General features: G+C 38.0%; 1 protein-coding gene across 5 annotated transcripts in view; it reads left to right on the top strand.

Moving 5' to 3' along the window:
• The first annotated feature begins 3398 nt into the window (after nt 1-3398).
• The window catches only part of TRPC1 (transient receptor potential cation channel subfamily C member 1), an 83153-nt gene continuing 64769 nt past the window's right edge, over nt 3399-21782 (top strand). For 2 of the 5 annotated variants that reach the window (XM_023215353.3, XM_023215354.3), the window contains exons 1-2: nt 3399-3633; nt 15185-15339. In XM_023215353.3, coding sequence (XP_023071121.1) covers nt 3462-3633; nt 15185-15339 — 327 coding nt within the window. In that variant the 5' untranslated portion in view covers nt 3399-3461. Of the gene's footprint in view, nt 3634-15184; nt 15340-16451; nt 16535-21782 lie in introns of those variants that run through there. The other 3 variants (XM_023215355.2, XM_023215356.2, XM_023215357.2) reach the window with 2 other exon arrangements.

The raw sequence follows: 21782 nt of genomic DNA on the forward strand, positions 1-21782 counted from the left end.
ATAAAAGCTATCTATGACAAACTCACAGTCAACACAATACTGAATGGGGGAAAAGTTGAAAGCATTCCCTCTGACAACTGGAACAAGACAAGGATGCCCACTCTCACCACTCCTTTTCAACATAGTACTGGAAGTCCCAGGCAGAGCAATCAGACAAGAGAAAGAAACAAAGGGCATCCAAGTCAGTAAAGAGGCAGTCAAACTGTTGCTGTTTCCTGATGATATGATTGTATATCTAGAAAACCCTAAAGACTTCTCCAAAATGTTCCTAGTACTGATAAAAGAAGTCAGCAAAGTTTCAGGATACAAAATTAATGTACACACATCAGTAGCCTGCCTATACATCAACAGCAACCAAGCTGAGAATCAAACAAAGAACTCAATTCCTTTTACAATAGCTGCAAAAAAAAAAAAAAAAAATAGGAACATACCTAACAAAGAAGGTGAAATACCTCTACAAAGAAAACTACAAAACACTGCTGAAAGAAATCACAGACGACACAAACAAATGGAAACACATCCCATGCTCATGGATGGCTAGAATCAATACTGTGAAAATGACCATACTGCCAAAGGCAATCTACAAATTCAATGCAATTTCCATCAAAACACCACCATCATTATTCAGAGAACTAGAAAAAACTATCCTAAAATTCATATGGAACCAAAAAAGAGCCTGCATAGCCAATGCAAGATGAATCAAAAAGAACAAATCTAGAGACATCACATTACCTGACTTCAAGCTATACTATAAGGCTACTGTCAACAAAACAGCATGGTACCGGTATAAAAATAGGCATATAGACCAATGGAACAGAATAGAGAACCCAGAAATAAATCCAAATACTTACAACCAACTGATTTTCGACAAAGCAAACAAAAACACACAGTGGGGGAAAGGACATCCTATTCAAAAAATGGTGCTGGGATAATTGGCAACCCACATGTAGGAGAATAAAACTGGATCTGCATCTCTCACCTTATACAAAAATAAACTCAAGATGGATCAAGAACTTAAATCTAAGACCTGAAACCATAAAAATTCTAGAAGATAACATTGGAAAACCCCTCTGTAGACATTGACTTAGGCAAGGATTTCATGACCAAGAACCCAAAAGCAAATGCAATGAAAAGAAAGATAAATAGCTGGGACTTAATTAAATGAAAGAGCTTTTGCACAGCAAAGGGAACAGCAGAGTAAACAGACAACCCACAGAGTGGGAGAAAATCTTCACAATCTATACATCTGACAAAGGACTACCTTCCAGAATCTACAACGAACTCAAACAAATCATCAAGAAAAAAACAAACAATCCTAACAAAAACTGGGCTAAAAACATGAAAAGAGCTGGGGGCGGGGGCTCATGCTTGTAATCCCAGCACTTTGGGAGGCCGAAGCGGGGGGGATCACCTGAGGTGGGGAGTTTGAGACCAGCCTGACCAACATGGAGAAACCCAGTCTCTACTAAAAACACAAAATTAGCCTGGTGTGGTGGTGCATGCCTGTAATATCAGCTACTCAGAAGGCTGAGGCAGGAGAATCGCTTGAACCCGGGAGGCAGAAGTTGCGGTGAGCCGAGATTGCGCCATTGCACTCCAGCCTGGGCAACACGAGCAAAACTCTGTCTCAAGAAAAAACAAAAAAACATGAATAGACAATTCTCAAAAGAAGATACAGAAATGGCCAACAAACATGAAAAAATGCTCAACAAATACTAATGCTAAGGGAATTGCAAGTCAAAACTACAATGCCATACCACCCTACTCCCACAAGAATGGCCATAATCAAAAAATGAAAAAAAAAATAGATGTTGGTGTTGATGCGGTGAAAAGGGAACACTTCCGCACTGCTGGTGGGACTGTAAACTAGTACAACCACTATGGAAAACAGTGGGGGGCGATTCCTTAAAGAACTGAAAGTAGAACTACCATTTGATTCAGTGATCCCAGTACTGGGTATCTACCCAGAGGAAAAGAAGTCATCACACAAAAAAGATACTTGCCCATGCATGTTTATAGCAGCACAATTTGCAATTGCCAAAATGTGGAACCAATCCAGATGCCCATTGATCAATGAGTGATAAAGAAACTGTGAGAGATATATATATATATATACACACACACACACACACACATATATAAAATACGATGGAATACTACTCAGCCATAAAAAAGAATGAATAAATGGCATTCGCAGCAACCTGGATGGGATTGGAGACTATTATTCTAAATGAAGTAACTCAAGAATGGTAAACCAAACATCGTATGTTCTCACTCATAAGTAGGAGCCAAGGTTTGAGGATGCAAAGGCATAGTAATGACACAATGGACTTTTGGGACTCAGGGGGAAAGGTTGGGGAGTGGGTAAGGGATAAAAGACTACAAATTAGGTTCAGTGTATACTGCTCGGTGATGGGTACACCAAAATCTCACAAATCACTAAAGAACTTACAAACACCACCTGTTCCCCAAAAACCTATGGAAATAATATGGAAATAAAAATTTATATATTTGTATAAATTATTTAAACATAATATAATTATATATATAGCCTTTATAAATGAGAGTTCATTTCCAGGCTAAAATGAGTACAACATACAAACCCACGAGTCTGGCGGCGTGGCGGGGCTCTCCATTGTGCTTTAAGCATAGTGCACCAGAATATGAAATAGCTGGACAATTCCACAAAGGGTTTCGACTAAACATTAAGTCGTCAGAGACGCAATTAGCATACTGCTCCATATTTGCTTAATTCCTCAAACCCAGTACGCTCGGTGTGGAAAGGGAAGACTGCAGCTGGTTCACCTCAGCTGAGCGAAGGAAGCTGCTGCCGGCTCCAGGAGCCCAGCGCGTCCCCACCGCAGGCCCCGCCCACCTAAGCCCGCCCTTGCCGCAGGCCCCGCCCACCCATGTCCGCCCTCGCCGCAGGCTCCGCCCTAGTGTCGTCGCTACAGTGGAGCAGAGAATGACGTGAGGACAGAGTCGCGAACATCTCGGAGCGCAGCCGGGCCAGCGGTTCCCACAGCCCTGGAGCCCAACGTGCGCAGAAGCGCCTCTCGGAGCTCCTCTCCCACAGCTCTCTCGTCCTCTTCCTGGGTTAGGCCGCCCCAGGCGCGGCCCCTGCGACTCCTGGCACGGCCCCGTGCTCGGCTGCCGCCCTGGCGCGCGCCACACTGTCGTCCCCGGACGGGCGCGGACAGGCTCGGCCCGGGCGCCGGCGGCTGGGGAGGGGTCGCTGGCCCAGGGGTCGCGCATGCGCCGCCACCAGCCTGGGGCTGTCAGTGGAGGGCGAGTGCTGGTTCGCAGGGGAGGCGACGCCCTTCGGGGCCAACGGGCCGCGAGCCGAGGCAGCAGTGGGATCGACTCATCCTTTTTCCAGCCCTGGGGCGTGGCTGGGGTCGGGGTCGGGGCCGGTGGGGGCCCCGCCCCCGTCTCCTGGCCTGCCTCCTTCATGGGCCGCGATGATGGCGGCCCTGTACCCGAGCACGGACCTCTCGGGCGCCTCCTCCTCCTCCCTACCTTCCTCTCCAACCTCTTCGTCGCCGAATGAGGTGATGGCGCTGAAGGATGTGCGGGAGGTGAAGGAGGAGAATACGCTGAATGAGAAGCTTTTCTTGCTGGCGTGCGACAAGGGTGAGAGTTAGGCCCCTTTGTCCTCTGGACCCCGCTGCCCTCCACACCTTTCGTTGTCTTCCCCGCGTCAACTTACTCGGGGCATTCCCTGTGTCTTAGGCGCCGAGTGTCTTCCCGCCTCGCCTGCTGCCTCAGGCGGGCTTTTCCTCACCGCCTCTGCCCTGTGAGTGTGGAGCTGGCGGGCGAGTGGAGCTGGGGCTGCGCCCTCGGAGCGCGGCACCGTGGGGGACGGCTGTGGCCTTGGGGTCCGGGGTTTAGGTAGCGCCGTGGGAGCCCAGACCCGAGCGTTTTAGCGCTGCCCTTGCTACTGAACGCATGAATGACCTGGTCTATCTCTCTGGCTCGCAGTTCATTCCTTCCGGGAGTCGAGAGGCTAGTTTCCGACCCTCCATTCCGAAAGTTCCTTACCTTAGGATACCTCGTATGGAGGGTTCTCATCACCTGGTTTTTGTTTTTCTTAAAAACAAAACCAGACCCTCCATTATTTAGTTCACCTGCCCAGTGCTTTAGCCAGTGACTGTTGACTGGCATTAATATCGGAATATCCTAGGTGGAGATACATGAAGTAAGGACGGGACGGAAGAAATTCTGCCTTAGTTGCCAAAACTTTCTCCAGATTTACGGAACGCCTTTGATTGTTCGTGCTTTTTATTGGAGAGAACGATTTATTGCTCCCCGATCTTTGGGAGATAAAGATAGCGAAAAATAATTACAGGAATTACAGGGCAAAAATATGTGGAATATATTTAGCGCGTTTTCCTTTTTTTCGTCTAGAAGTTAATCATTTTTATGGCCATATTAACGCCATGTCATGCAATCGTCCTTTGTAGTGATGCATATAACAAAAGGAATAGGAAATTGCCCTAAGACTGCTTTTATTTCCTGCATGAAAACACTAAAATTTTTCTGTTTCCAAATTTATATGGCTGTATACTTAGGAAAACTCTGTTAGACCCATGCAAACTTGTGGAACAAACCCAAAGGGCAGTTTACACTATGAAAAGACTAACTGCAGAGGATTTTTGTTTGCTTGTATGTGTGAATGTGTAATTAATAAATGATAGCCTTACTAACCTCTCCTACTGCTTTTGAAATAGAATTTTATTTACACGATTTTTTTAAAACAATTGACATATAAGCTAAGTCCACCTATGGTTGAGCCACTTTTGTGTTCTTACATAATAGTATTAAATAATATTATGAAAGCAATGTTAATAATATTGTTAAAGTCCACCATGGACACAGCTTTGATCAGTCTTTGAGATGTAAAGAAACAATATGTATCTACAACGTCACAAAAATAGGGTCTGCGGATTATGTAAAATTATTTAGTGTTGCTGGAGTGGCTTGCCTGAGTTCTCTTCCCTCAAAAGTTCTGAGAGAGGAAGGGGAAAAGATTGTGTTGTACTAAAATGAGTAAGTGCTGGCTCCATGTATTCCAGCTCACTGTGCAATGGTTATTTTAAAGCAAACAAAGTATGTCAAGAAAGGAAATTTGATATTCCTGTCAAACTGAGGACAGAGAAATATCAATGGAATATGGTTGAGCAAGTATTTGTGCATTGTGTATATTTAGGATTATTGCATGACGTATCTCAAACAAAAGAGAGTTTTAATTTATGATAGTTGTATAGCCTATTTAGTAGTACCAGCTGAAATACCTTGATATTCTTTGTCATTTTTTTTTTATTTTATAGCATAATTGAGATGAGAGAGTTGGCTTTGGGGGATAGGGTGGAAACTAAATATGCATATTTTCCCGATATATAAGTTAGAAATTTTAAAAACAAGTGAGCTAAAATAGGAATTTTCTGTTTCAGGTATGTTGAAACAACTTCTTGAGTTCGATTTGGGAAAATAGCATAATTCTTACAGATACTTATGGGGTACATTTACATTTAAAAAGTAACTGAGTTATGGGAATATTCTTTTGATTATGTTTGTATTCACTAATATTGTCAAACTTTTTAAAATGTTACCTAAACCAATCTAAAAGTGAACAATTTCCCGAAGTAGCTATGGCTTTCACCATTGCATTGGAGCCTTCCTCAGACCAAATGTTAAACATTCACTAAAGCAGCTATTGGTGTCGAGTGTTCATGCTTTTCATAGAGGATTTCATTTAAACCCCACAACCCCGTGAGTCAGATCTGTTGTTGTCCTCAATTTGTAGATGAGGAAAATGAAGCTTAGCAAAATTTTAAAATTACTTTGCCCAAGGTTACATTAGTTAGAAAGTAGTAGAACTGGCATTTATCTTGAGCCTGCACTCTTAACCACTATGTTATGTAGATCTGGTTGTAGATGAATGAGTGAACATCATTAGTGTCAGAAAAGACACATCCATATTTAGACTTACTGGTTTAAATTTTCTTTGTATGGATGCTTTATAAACCTTGATTTCTGTGTATTACATTTGTTCAATAAAGAAGGGTAAAAAGCAAGTATGGTACTTTAGTAGAACCAGAGTAAATCAACTCTAGGGTATCTGTGGTATTCTAGAGTGTCTCATTCTTTTCATGTAGCATTCTTGTTCTGCATATGCAAAATGTTCATAACATATTCTCTTAGGGAAAACTGAGGAATTCCTAAAGCAAAAATTGTGGAGATGAGATGGATATATGTATGTTAATGAATGAGTGGCCCTTTGCAAGATGTGTACAGAGTAAAGAGTACACAAAAAAATGTAGGAAAGAGAAAAGGAAAAGATTTATAGTTTGTGATAACTGGCTTTTATGTAAATAAGTTCAATAGATGTAGGCAACTGCTGATCCAGGTAGTGGCCCCTTAGTTACTGATCTTCACAGAGGGTGAGGATCATCTCAGAGGTAACATTGAATCCTTTCTTTGTAAAGGAAAACCTTAACTGAAAGTTCTTGTGCCAGCGATATATAAAGTGAAGTCTAGGCCCCCCCAGATTAAATTCTCAGAAAGTACACTCATGTTCTTTCTAGAAATAGAAAGCTGTAATTCAGAGGTAAAACTTAATTGAAACAAGAGCTGACTAAAAATATGTTGTTTTATGAAAAATTTAAATAGTGATTCTTACAGCCATGCCTTTGTCCGCCGTCATTGAGAATTAGTGTCATCATAAGCCTCTTTGTAGGCATCTATGGTGTCCCTCAGGTCTGTTGACAGGTGGAGGGGTAAATAAGTTTATTTACAAAACACCTAAACTAAGTGTAGTTCATGTTAATTTTCCTCTTAAAAAAAATAAAAAACCTGTTGAGTAGTTGGTAGCTTTTAGTATATATTTGGAAATAAAAACCTGCATAAACTGTTCGATTTGCTGATGATCAGTAATCAGTTCATGTGCAGGAAAGAAAGTATGAAATGATTCAGTCCCTGCCAGCTCTCCATGGAGAGTATTTTCAGGAAATCTAATGTGCAGTTAATGAGTCAGAAGTCCCTTCTTGAAATTTCAGCATGGAGTTAGGGGGAGGGATGGAGAGGGCAGATTTTCACCTTTATCACTGGGCTTAGCCTAGTCTCAATGATGACTGTATTTCTTTAACTTTTTCTTTTTCTTTTTTTTTTTTTGAGATGGAGATTCTCTTGTTGTACAGGCTGGAGTGCAGTGCAACCTCCACCTCCTGGGTTCAAGTCATTCTCCTGCCTCAGCCTCCTGAGTAGCTGGGATTACAGGTGCCCGCCACCACGCCTGGCTAATTTTTTTGTATTTTTAGTAGAGACAGGGTTTCACCATGTTGGCCAGACTGGTCTCGAACTCCCGACCTCAGGTGATTCACCCACATTGGCTTCCCAAAGTGCTGGGATTATAGGCATGACCCACCGTGCCTGGCCTGATGACTGACTTTCTACATAAGCTTTGTGTACCTTTGGGCTAAGGATGCTTTAAAAATGTGCAACAACTCCAGAGAGAAGCCAGAGTCAGAAGAAAAAAGTGCAACATTTCTGAGAGAAGTAATATTAAGCTGCTGTTTTTTGAACACCTTATTTATATATAATGGGCCTTTAAAAATTTTTTACCTATTTGAGAAGAGATTTTGAAATCTGGTGTTAGAGGATGGTGGTGGGAAGAAACAAAAAGTGCTGAGTACTGAGTATTGGTGTGAAGTGTTATGTTAACAACAGGGCACCTAATGTAAGGAGGTATGTGCTGTGAGGAAAAAAACTTTGCAGAAATAGGAGGTAAAGAGGGTATTGTAGGCAACATTCTATAAACACTTCACGAATCATCATAGGCATAGCATTTATGTACTTTATATAGAAAAGCTTTTCAAATAACCGAAGTTTTAGAATGTACTAGTTGAAAAATATTGCGATAGGGAATGGTTCAGGGATACTTTTTAACAACAGCAACAAAAGACTCAAATTGCGAAAATCTTAGTGGATAATTTATTTCTAACAGACTAGTAATTCAGCAGCTAGCTGCCTGGTAGTTCTATGATACTGGTAATTCTTTATAGTGATCACATAACTTTCCTGCTCTTTTTCTGTAAGTCACCATCAGACTATACTTACCAGGCTCTTAATTGTGTTACGGTGCTGCGAAAGTGCTTTATCAAGAAAGTAGTGAGAACATCCCTATCTTTTAGGAGACTATTCTGTAATGGAGATGCTCTCTTGTGCTCTAGTGAGAAGTAAGGAAACAAAAGTATGTTTGTATGAAATATATCTGTCTGAAGGGAAGAAGCAAGTGCTCAATTTAACTTAAATGGCCTATACGTGATTTGGAGGATGGGATATTACTTGTACAGACTCAATCTTTTATCTGGGCAGTTAAAAAAAAATGTAACCCAAGCCAGACTCCTAGCTATAGCTTGTATACAGACTTGGAGGAAGAGTGTGAAAAGATTAAATTTTGTTATATAGGTATTATTGTAACCTAATAATTCCTCTTCTACCTTACTGCCAGTGCTCTAAATATCTTCTTTATTGCTAACTCTTCTTAATTTAATGATACTGAGAAATTTAAGATTTAAGATCAGTAGTTGAATAAGTAAATGAGGATTTCAAAAGTTATCACTAGGAGGTGATTAAGTAATGACTTTTAGGAGCCTAGATGAATGATAAGGACTAAAAGAATTCCAGCACTGTATCAATATAGTCATGAGACTCAGTAGATTTATTTGGATGCCAGAGCTTTGTATGTATAAAGTGGGGGTGACTGGCACTTTTATTAATAGCTTCTGTTAATTTTTAAAAATATGTTTTTCTAGATTAACATATTGGCCAGTAATATATTTTTCTAGTTTTATAAATATGTATAATTCAAATATATATGAGATTAAATTTAAGCAACACAATAAATCCTTTCTGAGACTGTGTTGCAACAACCTGATATAAACTAAAAGTTTTAAACAACTCACAGCATTGTGAATGTGATCTCAAGTCATTTATCAGACTCTTAACTACAAAATAAACATTGCTTTTGACTATTCTTCTAATAGAGTTAAAAATGTGCTGTTTATAATTTTTATCAACTGATTTACTATGAAAGAATCAGCATTACCTTCTGTGCTATAGTATAATTTTTTCCGGCAGCAGTGTGAATCTTTGCTCTTTTGCTAAATGATATTCGTTATTATTAATAGTCCTCATTAGGATTCATAAGCAACTAAGAAATTATGGTAATAATTGTCTTTTTTCAAAAATGTTCAAAGTGTTATAAACAGTTTAGCTACCATGTTTTTTAGTATCTTTAATTTTGAAGGTTTCATTTGCAACAATATGATTATAAATACATTGGGGGTCTGTAATACAGAGTTTTGCGCATTTGATAAAGCTACATTTTAAATCATTTTCACTGTAAAAAGTCTGCATTTTTTTTTTCCTTTTTAGAATTTGATTCAAACTAATTTGAAGTTGGATGTCAAGTTAACATTTTTATTAGTATTGTCATTTATATTTCCAGATCCAGCAACTGAACTTGATCATGTCTTTGTATTTTTTTACATCATCATTCTTTTCCCTCTTAATAAAATTTTCTGTTTTTAGCATCATTTGTAATATTTCAGTTAGAATGTTGCAATTGCCACACTCAAGTTTGTTACAGAAACTTGGTTTGGAAAGCTTTACAAATGTTTTGACATTAAATTCTCTCACACTTCACAACTAACTTCAAATGTGGTTAATATAAAATTAAACTGAACAACATTAATGCTCTCTTTGCCATGAAATCAAACAAAATGCTAATGAGGAAGAGGTGGAATCACCTGTTCTATCAGTATTATAACATTTCTCCATTGTATTTCTCAAGGATTTATTACAGTTGGCGAGAGTAAATTTGTTGCTAAGGATCTGTGGGATCACTCTGGTATTTTGTATACTAGTTCATGTTTTTTTAATTGCTGGTTAGGACTCACTAAATTGATTTCATGATTGTTAATGGTTTGCAACCTGCAGTTTGGAAAACTGGTTTGGAATGATCATTGGCTGAGCCGTAGAGAGGCATAAGATGAATTCAGAATGGTAACAAGGTCTAACCACCCGTCCTATAGGGCTTTCTAGGCCACAGTAAAAATTTGGCCTTTATTTAGAAAATCACGAAGGTTGTAAGCTTGATATGTTTTGAATTTTTTTTTTTTTTTTTTTTTCTTCTTGAGACGGAGTCTCACTCTGTTGCCCAGGCTGGAGTGCAGTGGAGCAATCTCGGCTTACTGCAAGCTCCACCTCCCGGGTTCACACTATTCTCCTGCCTCAGCCTCCCGAGTAGCTGGGACTACAGGTGCCCACCACCACGCCCAGCTAATTTTTTGTATTTTTAGCAGAGACGGGGTTTCACTGTGTTAGCCAAGATGGTCTCAATCTCCTGACCTTGTGATCCTCTCGCCTCAGCCTCCCAAAGTGGGATTACAGGCATGAGCCACTGTGCCTGGCCTGTGTTTTGAATTTTTAACTGATAACTCGAGCTGTAGAGTGGAGAGTGGATTGAAGGGGTGGGGCTAGAGCAGGAGTGAACAAACTATGGGCCACAGACCACATCTGCCTGTTTTGTGAGGTCTTAGAGCTAAAACTAGTTTTTTACATTTTATATTTCAAATGGTTAAAAAAAAAATTTCATAACACATGAAAAGTCTATAAAATTCAAATTTCAGTGTCCATAAACAGAATTTTCTTAGAATACATCCACTATCATTCGTTTACATATGGTCTATGGCTGCTTTTGTGTTGAAAGGGCAAAGTTGAGTAGTTGTGACTAAGAGTGCATGGCCCACAAAGCCTAAACTATTTACTATCTAACCGTTTTTCAGAAAACTTTATTGAACCCTGTGCTACAGTATAAAGTATTAATTAGTAATATAAGTTGCAATAAGGAAAAGAGTAAACAAGGAAGGGAAGGGAGTGAGTGTGGGCTCAGTGGAATCAGGGAAGTGAAAAATTACAAAATACAGGGCTTGGGGAGTGGGTCCATGTGAATCCCATCTGAGTTTGTTAATGGCACTTAAGGAGTTAGGCTCCTACCCTCCCTGGAGGCTGGGAGATAGGGGCCCTGTCTTCAGGTGTTGGCTGGAACAAAAGTAAATTTTTATGTCGGCTTTGAGTTTTCTCGGGCAGGCATTTTAAGAGGGGCTAGGGTCATCCTAGGGATCTGGCCTTCAGCTGTTAGAAACACTTAGTGTTTTGTTCAAGCTTATATGGGCCAAGGTGGAGGCCTTGTGAAGGGCTCAGAAAAGCCTGACTAGAGTTTGGTCAAGGAGAGAATCTTGGTCAGCAGCTGTGTTAGTTAAGAGGCTATTGCAGAGTCCAGGAGGAAGATCATGGGGGTTTGGACTGCGGGTAGCAGTATACATGGAGACAAGTAGATGATTATGGGAGATATTTTGGAGAGGGAGCTAAGAAGACATGCTGTTGAATTGGTATACTCCCTGTGGAATTGATTGAAAATCGTTTCTTTTTCCTTCACTGAAAAAGACTACCATCTAGCCAAAAAAGTAAACAGATTATGTTGCACTTCCTTCTATGTGTTATATTTTAAAAGACAAAAGATGTAACTCTTGAAAGCAACTTCAGTATAAAATGAATGGCATTTATATATTTGTCTGTCATACACAGGCATTTTGAATCGTAATTCTTGTTCTATAACTTCTTGATGTTTAAGTTTTCTGACCTCTTTTTACATACATGCTCATCCTAAAAATTAAGACTGTTCTGGTCTTTTTTTTTTGACATAGTACTTGTTTTAAATGAATTGCAAATACAAACTTCTCTGAAATGCTTAGCAACGACTCTAGGTTTCCTATAGGTTCTGTGACTGTAACATGATTTTTCATTTGCATGACTGTGTTAGCTGTAGCAGGGTGGAACTTTTTATTTTTAGGGATGAAAAGTATTTGGTTTTGATTTTTAGGGATTTTCTTTCTTTCTTGTATAGCTCCTTGACTACAATAGAAATACCCTTTAAAACTTTAGGACTGGGCACAGTGGCTCATGTCTGTAATCTCAGAACTTTGGAAGGCCAAGGAGGGCAGATTACTTGAGGTCAGGAGTTCGAGACCAGGCTAGCCAACATCCCCTAGTGAAACCCCCATCTCTACTAAAAATACAAAAATTAGTCGGGCGTGGTGGCAGGCGCCTGTAATCCCAGCTACTTAGGAGGCTGAGGCAGGAGAATCACTTGAACCCAGGAGGGAGAGGTTGCAGTGAGCCGAATTTTGCCACTGTACTCCAGCCTGGGTGACAGAGCGAGACTCTGTCTTAAAAACAAAACAAAACAAAAAACCTTTAAAGCTGGAATATGTGATATTTGTAATGCGCTTTCCTTTTTAACAACAATCTAAACTTATAAACATGTAGCAGTTATTTTTGTCTATTTGCTATACCTGAAATTTATAAACTGTCATAAGGTTTTATTTATGCAGTTCTTCCTACTTTTCTGTCTCTAGCAATATGGTTGATTAGATAATCTGAAAACCTTTCTTCTTCAAATCACTTGGAAATGATAGCTGAAATATAATGAACATCCAGTTAAATAAACAGCCGAGCTTTCAAGAAAGTAAGGGAAACAGCCAAGATACAAAAGTGAAGAAAACCAGGAGTTTGTGAGCTGACACTATGGCTGCTCCATGGGTGGGGATAAGAGTTACTGTTCCGGACATTGCATAGATTTGAGTCTTAATGCCCATATGGGAACAGGTTACAAGGCCTGGAGACTGTACAAAGTGAGGAGTTGGATTCAACATCTAAGCATAAAACCAGGATCCTTAAAGGACTGTACCTTCAGCGAAGAGGTAGATGAGGAGAAAAACCAATCTACCAGCACATGGAGACTTCAGAGAAGCTTGTTTGTGTTATTGTGGGCTCTGAATAAGGGTAAAAATAAGACTCCTTTAAGAATACATAACCATGATCCTGCCTCTTGTTGTCTTGGGGTTCAAATTAATACTCCTTTCAGATAGTTAAACCATCATACAGAGACCATAAAATAATAACGTTTAAAATGATGAAAAAGTTAAGGAAATGAAAACATAAGAAAATAAAAGAGTTGGAAAGAAATCCGGTAAAACTTATACAAATAGAAAATACAGTCATTAAATTTTTAAGAAGTCAGTGAATGGATTAAAGGAGGAATGTGACTGGAAGCCGAAGAAGAAATAAGTGACTGGAAGAAATGTGTGAAGAAATTACCCAGAATGCAGGAAAGAGAGAGAAAAAAAGGAAAAACAGGAAATCTTGAGAGACACAGATGTTGAAATGGGAAGGTCTAACTTAATGCCTAATAGAAGTTGACAGGAGAAAAAGTAATATGGAGATGAAGCAATATTTGAAGAGATAATGGCTGAAAATACTGAAGAAATTAATGAAGGGTAGAAATCCTTAGATTTAGAAAGCTTAGGCCCGATGTGGTGACTCACGCCTATAATCCCAGCACTTTTGGAGGCCGAGGCGAGAGGATTGCTTGAGGCCAGGAATTTGAGACAAACCTGGAAAACATAGCAAGACCTCATCTCTATAAAAAATAAAAATTATAAAAGAATAAAAACAAATTTAGAAAGCCTAATGAGTCCTAAGTGGGATAAATAAAAAATTACTCCTCACCTAGACACATCATGGTAACAAAGAAAATATAGCAGAATTTTTATGTGTAGCATTCTACTAAGATGTTGAAATAGATTCACCTGAAATAGGGTTTTAAATGTCACTTTCCAGTAATAGCGATAAATTTTCACTGGTCTATCTTTGGTCACTATTGGTTCAACTTGTGACTTAGAACATCACTTTGTGAAGTGTCTGTCTGATAAGGTTCTCCCAGGGAGCATTTGTGTCTAACTATTAACTACTAGTACTATGGGGAAACTATTTCTTTTTGTGACTAGTTTTCTTCTTGAGGGACCTTAGGAAATACGTTGTTAAGAAAACTATCACCCACCTTCCTTCAAAAGAAGTTGTATGTGTGAGGCAGGGAGTTTAAAGCCATAGATTAAAAATAGTAGCAAATTTATTTGAAAATTTAACAAATAAAATCTGTTACCTGTCTTTCTTACTCACTTATTTAGCCCAGTTTCAGTATTTTCTTTTTCTGTATAATGAAATCGTTTCTTTTTCTATTTTCTATGCTGATTGTTCTTTCCCTGTTTATTTATAGACTTCTAAGGAGCAACTATATTTGCACATCACTTAAAATGGCTTATTTGTCTAATGTTTAACAAGTCAAACAAAACAAGCAAAACCCCCCCTTGCTTTTTTTTCTCTATTTAATTAGCATTTCTCTTTTGATTTATTCCCCATATTCCTGTGCCATCTGGTCAGCAGACAAATACAGTGGGGCCTTGCTGAAAATAATTACTGCTGTAATTGTTGTCATTTCCTCTCATGGGACAACTGTTTTGTTGTGGGCTACAGTCACAAAGAAGGCAATTTGCCTGCTCCTAACAGGTCAGGCACTAATCCTAGTCCTGCCTTAAGAATTGTGTGAACTGAATGTTCCCTGGTCATTTAATCTAATCAGCTTAATTAATGAGATGGGGTACGTGTGTGTGTGTGTGTGGTGTGTGTGTGTTGGGAGAGTGGGGAGTAGGGAAGAGGATTTTCAGACATCCTTCCCTTTACTGTACATATCCTTAAATATATATGTATGTATATTGCTTTTCCAAAGTATGTTTATTCCTGTAAAACCTCTTTATAATATCCTCCACTTATTATTACTAGATCTCATTTTTAACTCTGTTGTGTAAGTAAATGTCTGTGTATATTTGAGATATAAAACTTAATTCTTCAAGCTTTTTCCATCTAATTTTTCTAGCTTCCAGTCTGTGCCTTTGGGCATCCTTTATTAAATTGCTTTAAATATCTTCCAAAAGTTTCTCCTTTTATGATCATTCAGTTATTAATTTTAGACTAATGATTTTTATTTCATTCTGTACATTTAAAATTTTTCTACTTTTTATGTCTGCTGCTGATATACGTATTATTTTATTAAGGTATAAATTTTCATCAAGGAAATGTTCACATTTTCTGTGTACATTTTCATATACAAAAATGAGTTCAGGCTTTTAATCTTTTAATTCAACAAGCTAAGTTTTTCTTTACAGTCATCCTTACTTGATATGTCATGGATATTAAATTATGTTTGTATATTGTTATTTAGGTGACTATTATATGGTTAAAAAGATTTTGGAGGAAAACAGTTCAGGTGACTTGAACATAAATTGCGTAGATGTGCTTGGGAGAAATGCTGTTACCATAACTATTGAAAACGAAAACTTGGATATACTGCAGCTTCTTTTGGACTACGGTTGTCAGGTACAAGGCTAGATAATTTAATCCAGTTAACTTCTAAGTGCTGTTAGATATGCCATGCTTTCTTCCCTTCTTGTTTTCTTTCTTCTTTTTCCTCATTTTCTTCCTTTCTTTTTCTTTATCTCTCTTACTCTCCTTCTTTCTTTCTTTCATCTTTTATTTGGTTTTGAACCACTAAAAGTTTTAAAAACAAACCAAAAAACCTTTTTGAAAAGTATAGTATTTTGAATTGATTTATCTTTTTCCTCCCAAGTGTCATTTTCCCCACATCTGTCTGATAGAGGTAAATTATCATGGCTTATTAAAGATGACTTGGTTGTCATTAACTATGTTAACAATATTTATATTATATATCTAAAATAGTACAAACACTCTGCAAGTGTCAGAGGAATAGTTTTTTTTCTGACCCCTATTAGTTACAGACATCAACAAAATGTTCCTGACTCAAAACAGTTTTCAGTTTGACTTTGGTTTTCTCCTAAGTTTTATTAAATTTTATTTTTTTGTTTGAAACTTAATGTTTGTTTTTATCTAAAGATGAATGATTTTTATTCATCTATAAAATATAGACCTTCCTACTTATCTTCATATCAGTTTTGGGTAGAAAAAAGGCATGTGTGTTAAGTCTTGAAAATTCATCTAGAGATTCTGAAGGAAATTTGATATTATTATTTTCCTTTCCTTTTTGGTTTGCTTATGATGGGACTTGGCACATTAATTCTACCTCTTTTTTTTTTTTTTTTAATGAGGCACTTTTTTTTCAGTGTCATCTGGAGACATTTGCAGCAGATTTTCTGAATATAAGTAGGGTAATTCTATGTACATTGCTATTATATATATATAAAATATATGTATGTATAAAGCAACATGTGGTACTGTCTCCATGTATATGTTTGGAGTTAAAAAAAAGAATTGCTTACCCAGCAACTTCAGCTATCCAGACCACAATTGAGAAGCAGAAAGTAAGTAAAAAATAACCTCTGAGCAGCCAGTGGTTTGCTGCCATGAAGTTTACAAATTAAATTTATGAACTTTAGTTATAGGAGTCCTCCATCAGAGTCTATTTTTTTCTCATTTTAGGTTCCATTTTAACATGATTAATTTCTAATCCATAGAGAATCTGAGGGACAATGGAAGGGGCATGAGAGCTGCAGTGGAACAAAATGAGGCGTGGTACCTCTGACACTGTTTAACAGAGGTCAGCAGCATTACATATCTGATATTCTCTGAGGGAGCTGTAGGTTAGGATGATAATTAAGGCTTATAACAATGGCCCAGAGTCAATAAGGAAGAGTTAAATTATATTCAGTACCTATTGTTTTAGAGGAAAGACTGTATATATGTGTGTTTGTGTGTCTACAAGACACGAAAGCAGAAGACTTCCATCAAAATAGTTTAAATTTTAAAATTAAACACTTAAAGGCATAAGCTTCAGTTACCTAGAAAATAAGGGTAGAAAAAAATTCACACACTGATTCTGGATAAAAGAATTACTGTGGTATTATAATTTTGTCTTTTTACACATGGTTATATACATGTAATAGTTTTGCATTATACCTGGTGCTTTCATATACTTGATCACATTCGGACACCACAGTCAAGCTATATCGATGTTACATTTTATAGATTAGAAAACTGAGGCTCATAGACTTTAATGAATTTCCCAAAGTTCTAAAATTAGTAAGGACAAGACTACGATTTGGATTTAATCTTGTAATTGCAAATCCCATGCTCTTTCTAGTTCACTGTGTTCTGTCCAGGTTACCTGTGTCTTATCAATCCACAAATGCCCAAGGCCTTTGGTTGGGCATGAATGGAAATGAATAAGTAAAACATGGGTTCTGCATGATAGGATCTTTAAGACAAATTGGCCAGTTAAAGTATGTGTGAATTACAAGTCAAGTAATACAAAGATGTATTTGGTAAGTGTTGAATGCTAATAGTACTTGACCATTTTATATTGCTTTGCATTTACAAGAGCTTTCACGTATCTTGTGTTATATTGGTGGTTCTCAACCAAATGATTTTGTCACCATAAGGGGACGTTTGGCAATGTCTGAAGATACTTTGGTTTCACAATTGGAGGGCAGGTTACTACTGTTATCTAGTAGGTAGAGGCTAGGAATATTGCTGAACATCCTACAATAACCAAGACAGTCCCCACAACAAAAAATTATTTGGCCCAAAATTGCAGTAGTGCTGCTATTAAGAAACCCTATTTTATGTTTAAACTTTTGTGGTTTAATATACATTATTTAGAAATACAGAATAGGTTGGGGCTATCAAGAAAAATTTCATTGGAAAAGTATCAGTTGACTCAGCCTTGAACTATTAATAATTGCTAACATTTATGTAATACTACTGTCTGCCAGGACCCTTAAATATGTTCACTTACTTAATCCTCACAACATAGGGATGAGTTAGATATTATTTTATTATTATTATTTTTTGAGATGGAGTTTCGCTCTCGTTGCCCAGGCTGGAGTGCAATGGCATGATCTCAGCTCACTACAACCTCTGCCTCCTGGATTCAAGCAATTCTCCTGCCTCAGCCTCCTGAGTGGCTGGGATTATAGACATGCACCACCACGCCCGGCTAATTTTGTATTTTTAGTAGAGATGGGGTTTCTCCATGTTGATCAGGCTGGTCTGGAACTCCTGACCTCAGGTGATCCACCCGCCTCGGCTTCCCAAAGTGCTGAGATTACAGGTGTGAGCCACCGTGCCCGACCTAGATATTACTATTATCCTCATTTTATAGAGGAAGAAACTGAGGTAAAAAAGATTAAGTAACTTGCCTAAAGTCACACTGTAAATGGCAGACCTGGAATTTGACCTTAGGTTCTGGCTCCAGAATCCATGCTCTTACCTATTATGCTAATACTCTCAAACATGTAAAGACAGGGAACAGGGGATGTGGAGAAGGATATAAACAAAGGATATAAACAAAGGCATGTGCAATGTATATCTTTGAGACAGTGAATTGATTTAGCGTTTTTGAACAAAACAGTTGGGTTGGGGAGTAGTGGGAATTAGGAAAAATAATTAAAACAAAACGGATACAAAGGGCCTTGGATACCAGAATAAAGAATTTGGGTTTTATATAATAGATAGGGGATATAATTACATGATTTTCGAGAAAGGATGTCATGTGTCCAGTGGTATTTTAGAAAGATTAATCTAGTGGCTGAATTTAGTATAGATTGGGAAATGGAAAGTGGGAAAGGCTATAGCCTACGTGAACAGTTTTTGTAGTAATCTAGATATGAAGAGGTTAAGGCTTGAACCAGAACAGTGCTGTAAGAAAAACAGTGGCTATAAGAAGAGGGGGAAAAAGGCAGATATGGGTCCATGGCCTATATGGTTCCGTGGCCTGTTAGGAACTGGGCTACACACCAGGAGGTAAGCAGTAGGTGAGCGATCATTACCGCCTGAGCTCTGCCTCCTGTCAAGTCAGCGATGGTATTAGATCCTCATAGGAGTACGAACCCTATTGTGAACTGCACATGCAAGGGATCTAGGTTGCATGCTCCTTATGAGAATCTGACCAATGCCTGATGATCTGAGGTGGAACAGTTTCATCCGAAACCATCTCCCTACCTGCTCTATGAAATCAGTCCCTGGTGCCAAAAAGGTTGGAGACTGCTGTGAGGAATTGACAAATCTTAGTGAATATTTTGATTTGGAGGGGGAATTTGAGAAGGAGTCCAGGATGATTTGGAAATCTTAAACATGGGTGACTAGGAGAAGGAAGAAAGGAAAACATTAAGTTCAGAAGCTAAGTAAAGCTTGGGGCAAGGGAATGTGAATTCCAGTTTTATCCTTGTTGATTTGGCGGATATCAGGCAGTCCTCATCAGACAAACACAGATGAACATTTTATTTCCAGGGAGAGATCAGGCTAAAGAGATACAGTAAGCAGTCATGGCCATGGGAATGCCTATCATCATTGTGAGAGTAGGTGAAATCATGGAGAAGAGCAAAGGGCTGGTGCAGATTCATTCTTAAGGAAACATGTACATTTAATAAAGAGCATTACATCGAAAGTGTTTCATTAAAGACCAAATGAATTGTTGAAGATATCAGAGGCAGTTAGGATAGTACAGCATTGTGAAAGCCAAAAGAATAGTTTTTAACATATTGCTTAGAGATTAAGAAAAATTAGAAGGTAGAAAAAGTAATTGGATTTTGAAACTATGGAATCAGTAGAATTGGAAAAATGATACACTTTGATTTGCAAAGTTTGACACAGTGAAAGGAAGAAGAAAACTTGAGTGGTAAGAGAAAGATGGAGTTAAGTCAAGTTAGCAAAGAGCTAGTAAGCAAGTTAGCAAAGAGTGAGGAAGGATTTAAAGTTCTGGGAGGTGGGAGATGAGACTGGTATTTCTGCAAATGAAGGACCAGGGTTCTAAAGATTGGAGAGCATCAAATAGAAGACTAAGGTGGAAAATGTAGCTTGGAAAGAAAATAAGTAACTTTTTTACTCTGAGCTTAAAGGAAAGAGTATGGGAATTGTTGAAAAGACAAATTCTAAGGTAGGAAGGAAGATAATGATCTCATAAATATGTAATAAGTATATGTATTGAAGAGCTTTTAATAAAGAATTGTCAAATATCTGAGAAATTGGAAAGCAAAACTAGTGAGGATTTTTTGTATAACTGTGTATTTTTAAAATAATGTAAAACATTTGTTTCCCTCATAACTGCTATTGATTTATCAAATAACATACTATTTGTGCAGAATAAGTCAATGGTAACTCCTTATTTACAAGACATTTTAATGTAAATGAATATTTTTATAGCTGAAGCTTATCCTTTTAAGCATTGAAAGATTTAATGTAAATCTTTATTCTTTACTAACTAATGTAGCTGAATATAATTTAACTTTACCATCCTTAGTTGGAATAATAGAGAATGTAATTATTTTACTTTTGCTTTTTTATTTTACTTTGCATATGGTCTGAAACTATTAACATGTCTGTCCTTACATTAAGTGGCTTTAGACTGCTGTGCATGGATAGTGATTTTGCTGTACTGGTATTTAATCTTTTCAGTAGTCAGCTTTTAGTAATTCTTGCTTCCTTTCCCTCTACTCTATTGGTTTTAATCTAGCTATTCTTTTATTCAGTAATGATCCAAAGGATACTTGGGAAAGCCAGATATTCATCATTTATAGACAATTTTAAATCAGAATGATTGGGTCTGTTTCTTTTGGGAAATAATACCCATGGAGTTTGTTTGTGACAGCTCAATATGTTGCTGTTTTTAAATCCGTGGCTATTTTTCAGATTGTTGATGTTGCCTGGTGTTTGACTTTGCAAGTGATGGCATTACTATAGTTAGCTTTATTGGTTAATATTAAAAATCATACGCCAGGCGCAGTGGCTCACGCCTGTAATCCCAGCACTTTGGGAGGCTGAGGTGGGCGGATCTCTTGAGGTTGGGAGTTAGAGACCAGCCCAGCCAACATGGTGAAACGCTGTCTCTACTAAAAATACAAAAATTAGCCGGGTGTGGTGGCATGCACCCATAGGTACTCAGAAGGCTGAGGCAGGAGAATCCCTTGAACCTGGAAGGCGGAGGTTGCAGTGAGCCGTGATTGCGCCACTGCACTCCAGCCTGGGCGACAGCAAGACTCCGTCTCAAAAAAAAAAAAAAATTAAAAATCATAAATGAAATATTTAGTAGTAATGGATATAGCATTCGTTTTGTTCATTTCCTGCAACTGACTAAACATGCTAAAATCTGAAGAGAAATGTTTGCAAAGCAGAATAATAATGCTAGGACTTTAAAGCATAGGCCACAGCTCAATGAACCCTGAAAGTTTTAAGGGATAGTACAATGGGTTAAATTTCCCATCTGGGTGGAGTGTTTTTCTGTGGGAAAACATAGGTGATTCCTGTGAGGACTCCAACCCTTTTTTTTTTGAGATGCATAGTCCTATTTTTAGATATTCAAGTAAAGTCTGCTACTTTTAGTCCTATTTTTTACATCCAGATAAAGTGGATATAAACTTTACTCATTTCAGCTACAAAGAATATTAAAGATCTGATAAGTTTTGTTCCTAAGAGCAAGAACATTGATTTAAATAGTTATTAAATATTATAGCAGTTAAAATGTACAGATTGAAAATAATCAGGGCATTTTCTTAAATTGAATCATTATCCCTATGTTTTCCTTCTTCCTTTATAGTTTTCCCTAAAAATCAAAAAACCTGATGTTATAGTTACCAATAGGACTATAGGCTTTGTTACAGAGTTGAAAAGTCCCCATTTCCTCAGAGTCGCCTTACTTTTTCCTCTTGTTAAAGTCGGATCTTCACAGTGAGTTATAGATTGGGAGTAGAATGATAAAGTCACTTCTCCCTCCTGCCTCTATGAGCTTTGGTAGCCTATTTGTGGATTATACTTGATAAAATTCCTCCTAAATGTCAAATTTGTAGCATTTT

The sequence above is a fragment of the Piliocolobus tephrosceles genome, chromosome 2 (assembly GCF_002776525.5).
Source record: "Piliocolobus tephrosceles isolate RC106 chromosome 2, ASM277652v3, whole genome shotgun sequence".
NCBI lineage: Eukaryota > Metazoa > Chordata > Mammalia > Primates > Cercopithecidae > Piliocolobus > Piliocolobus tephrosceles.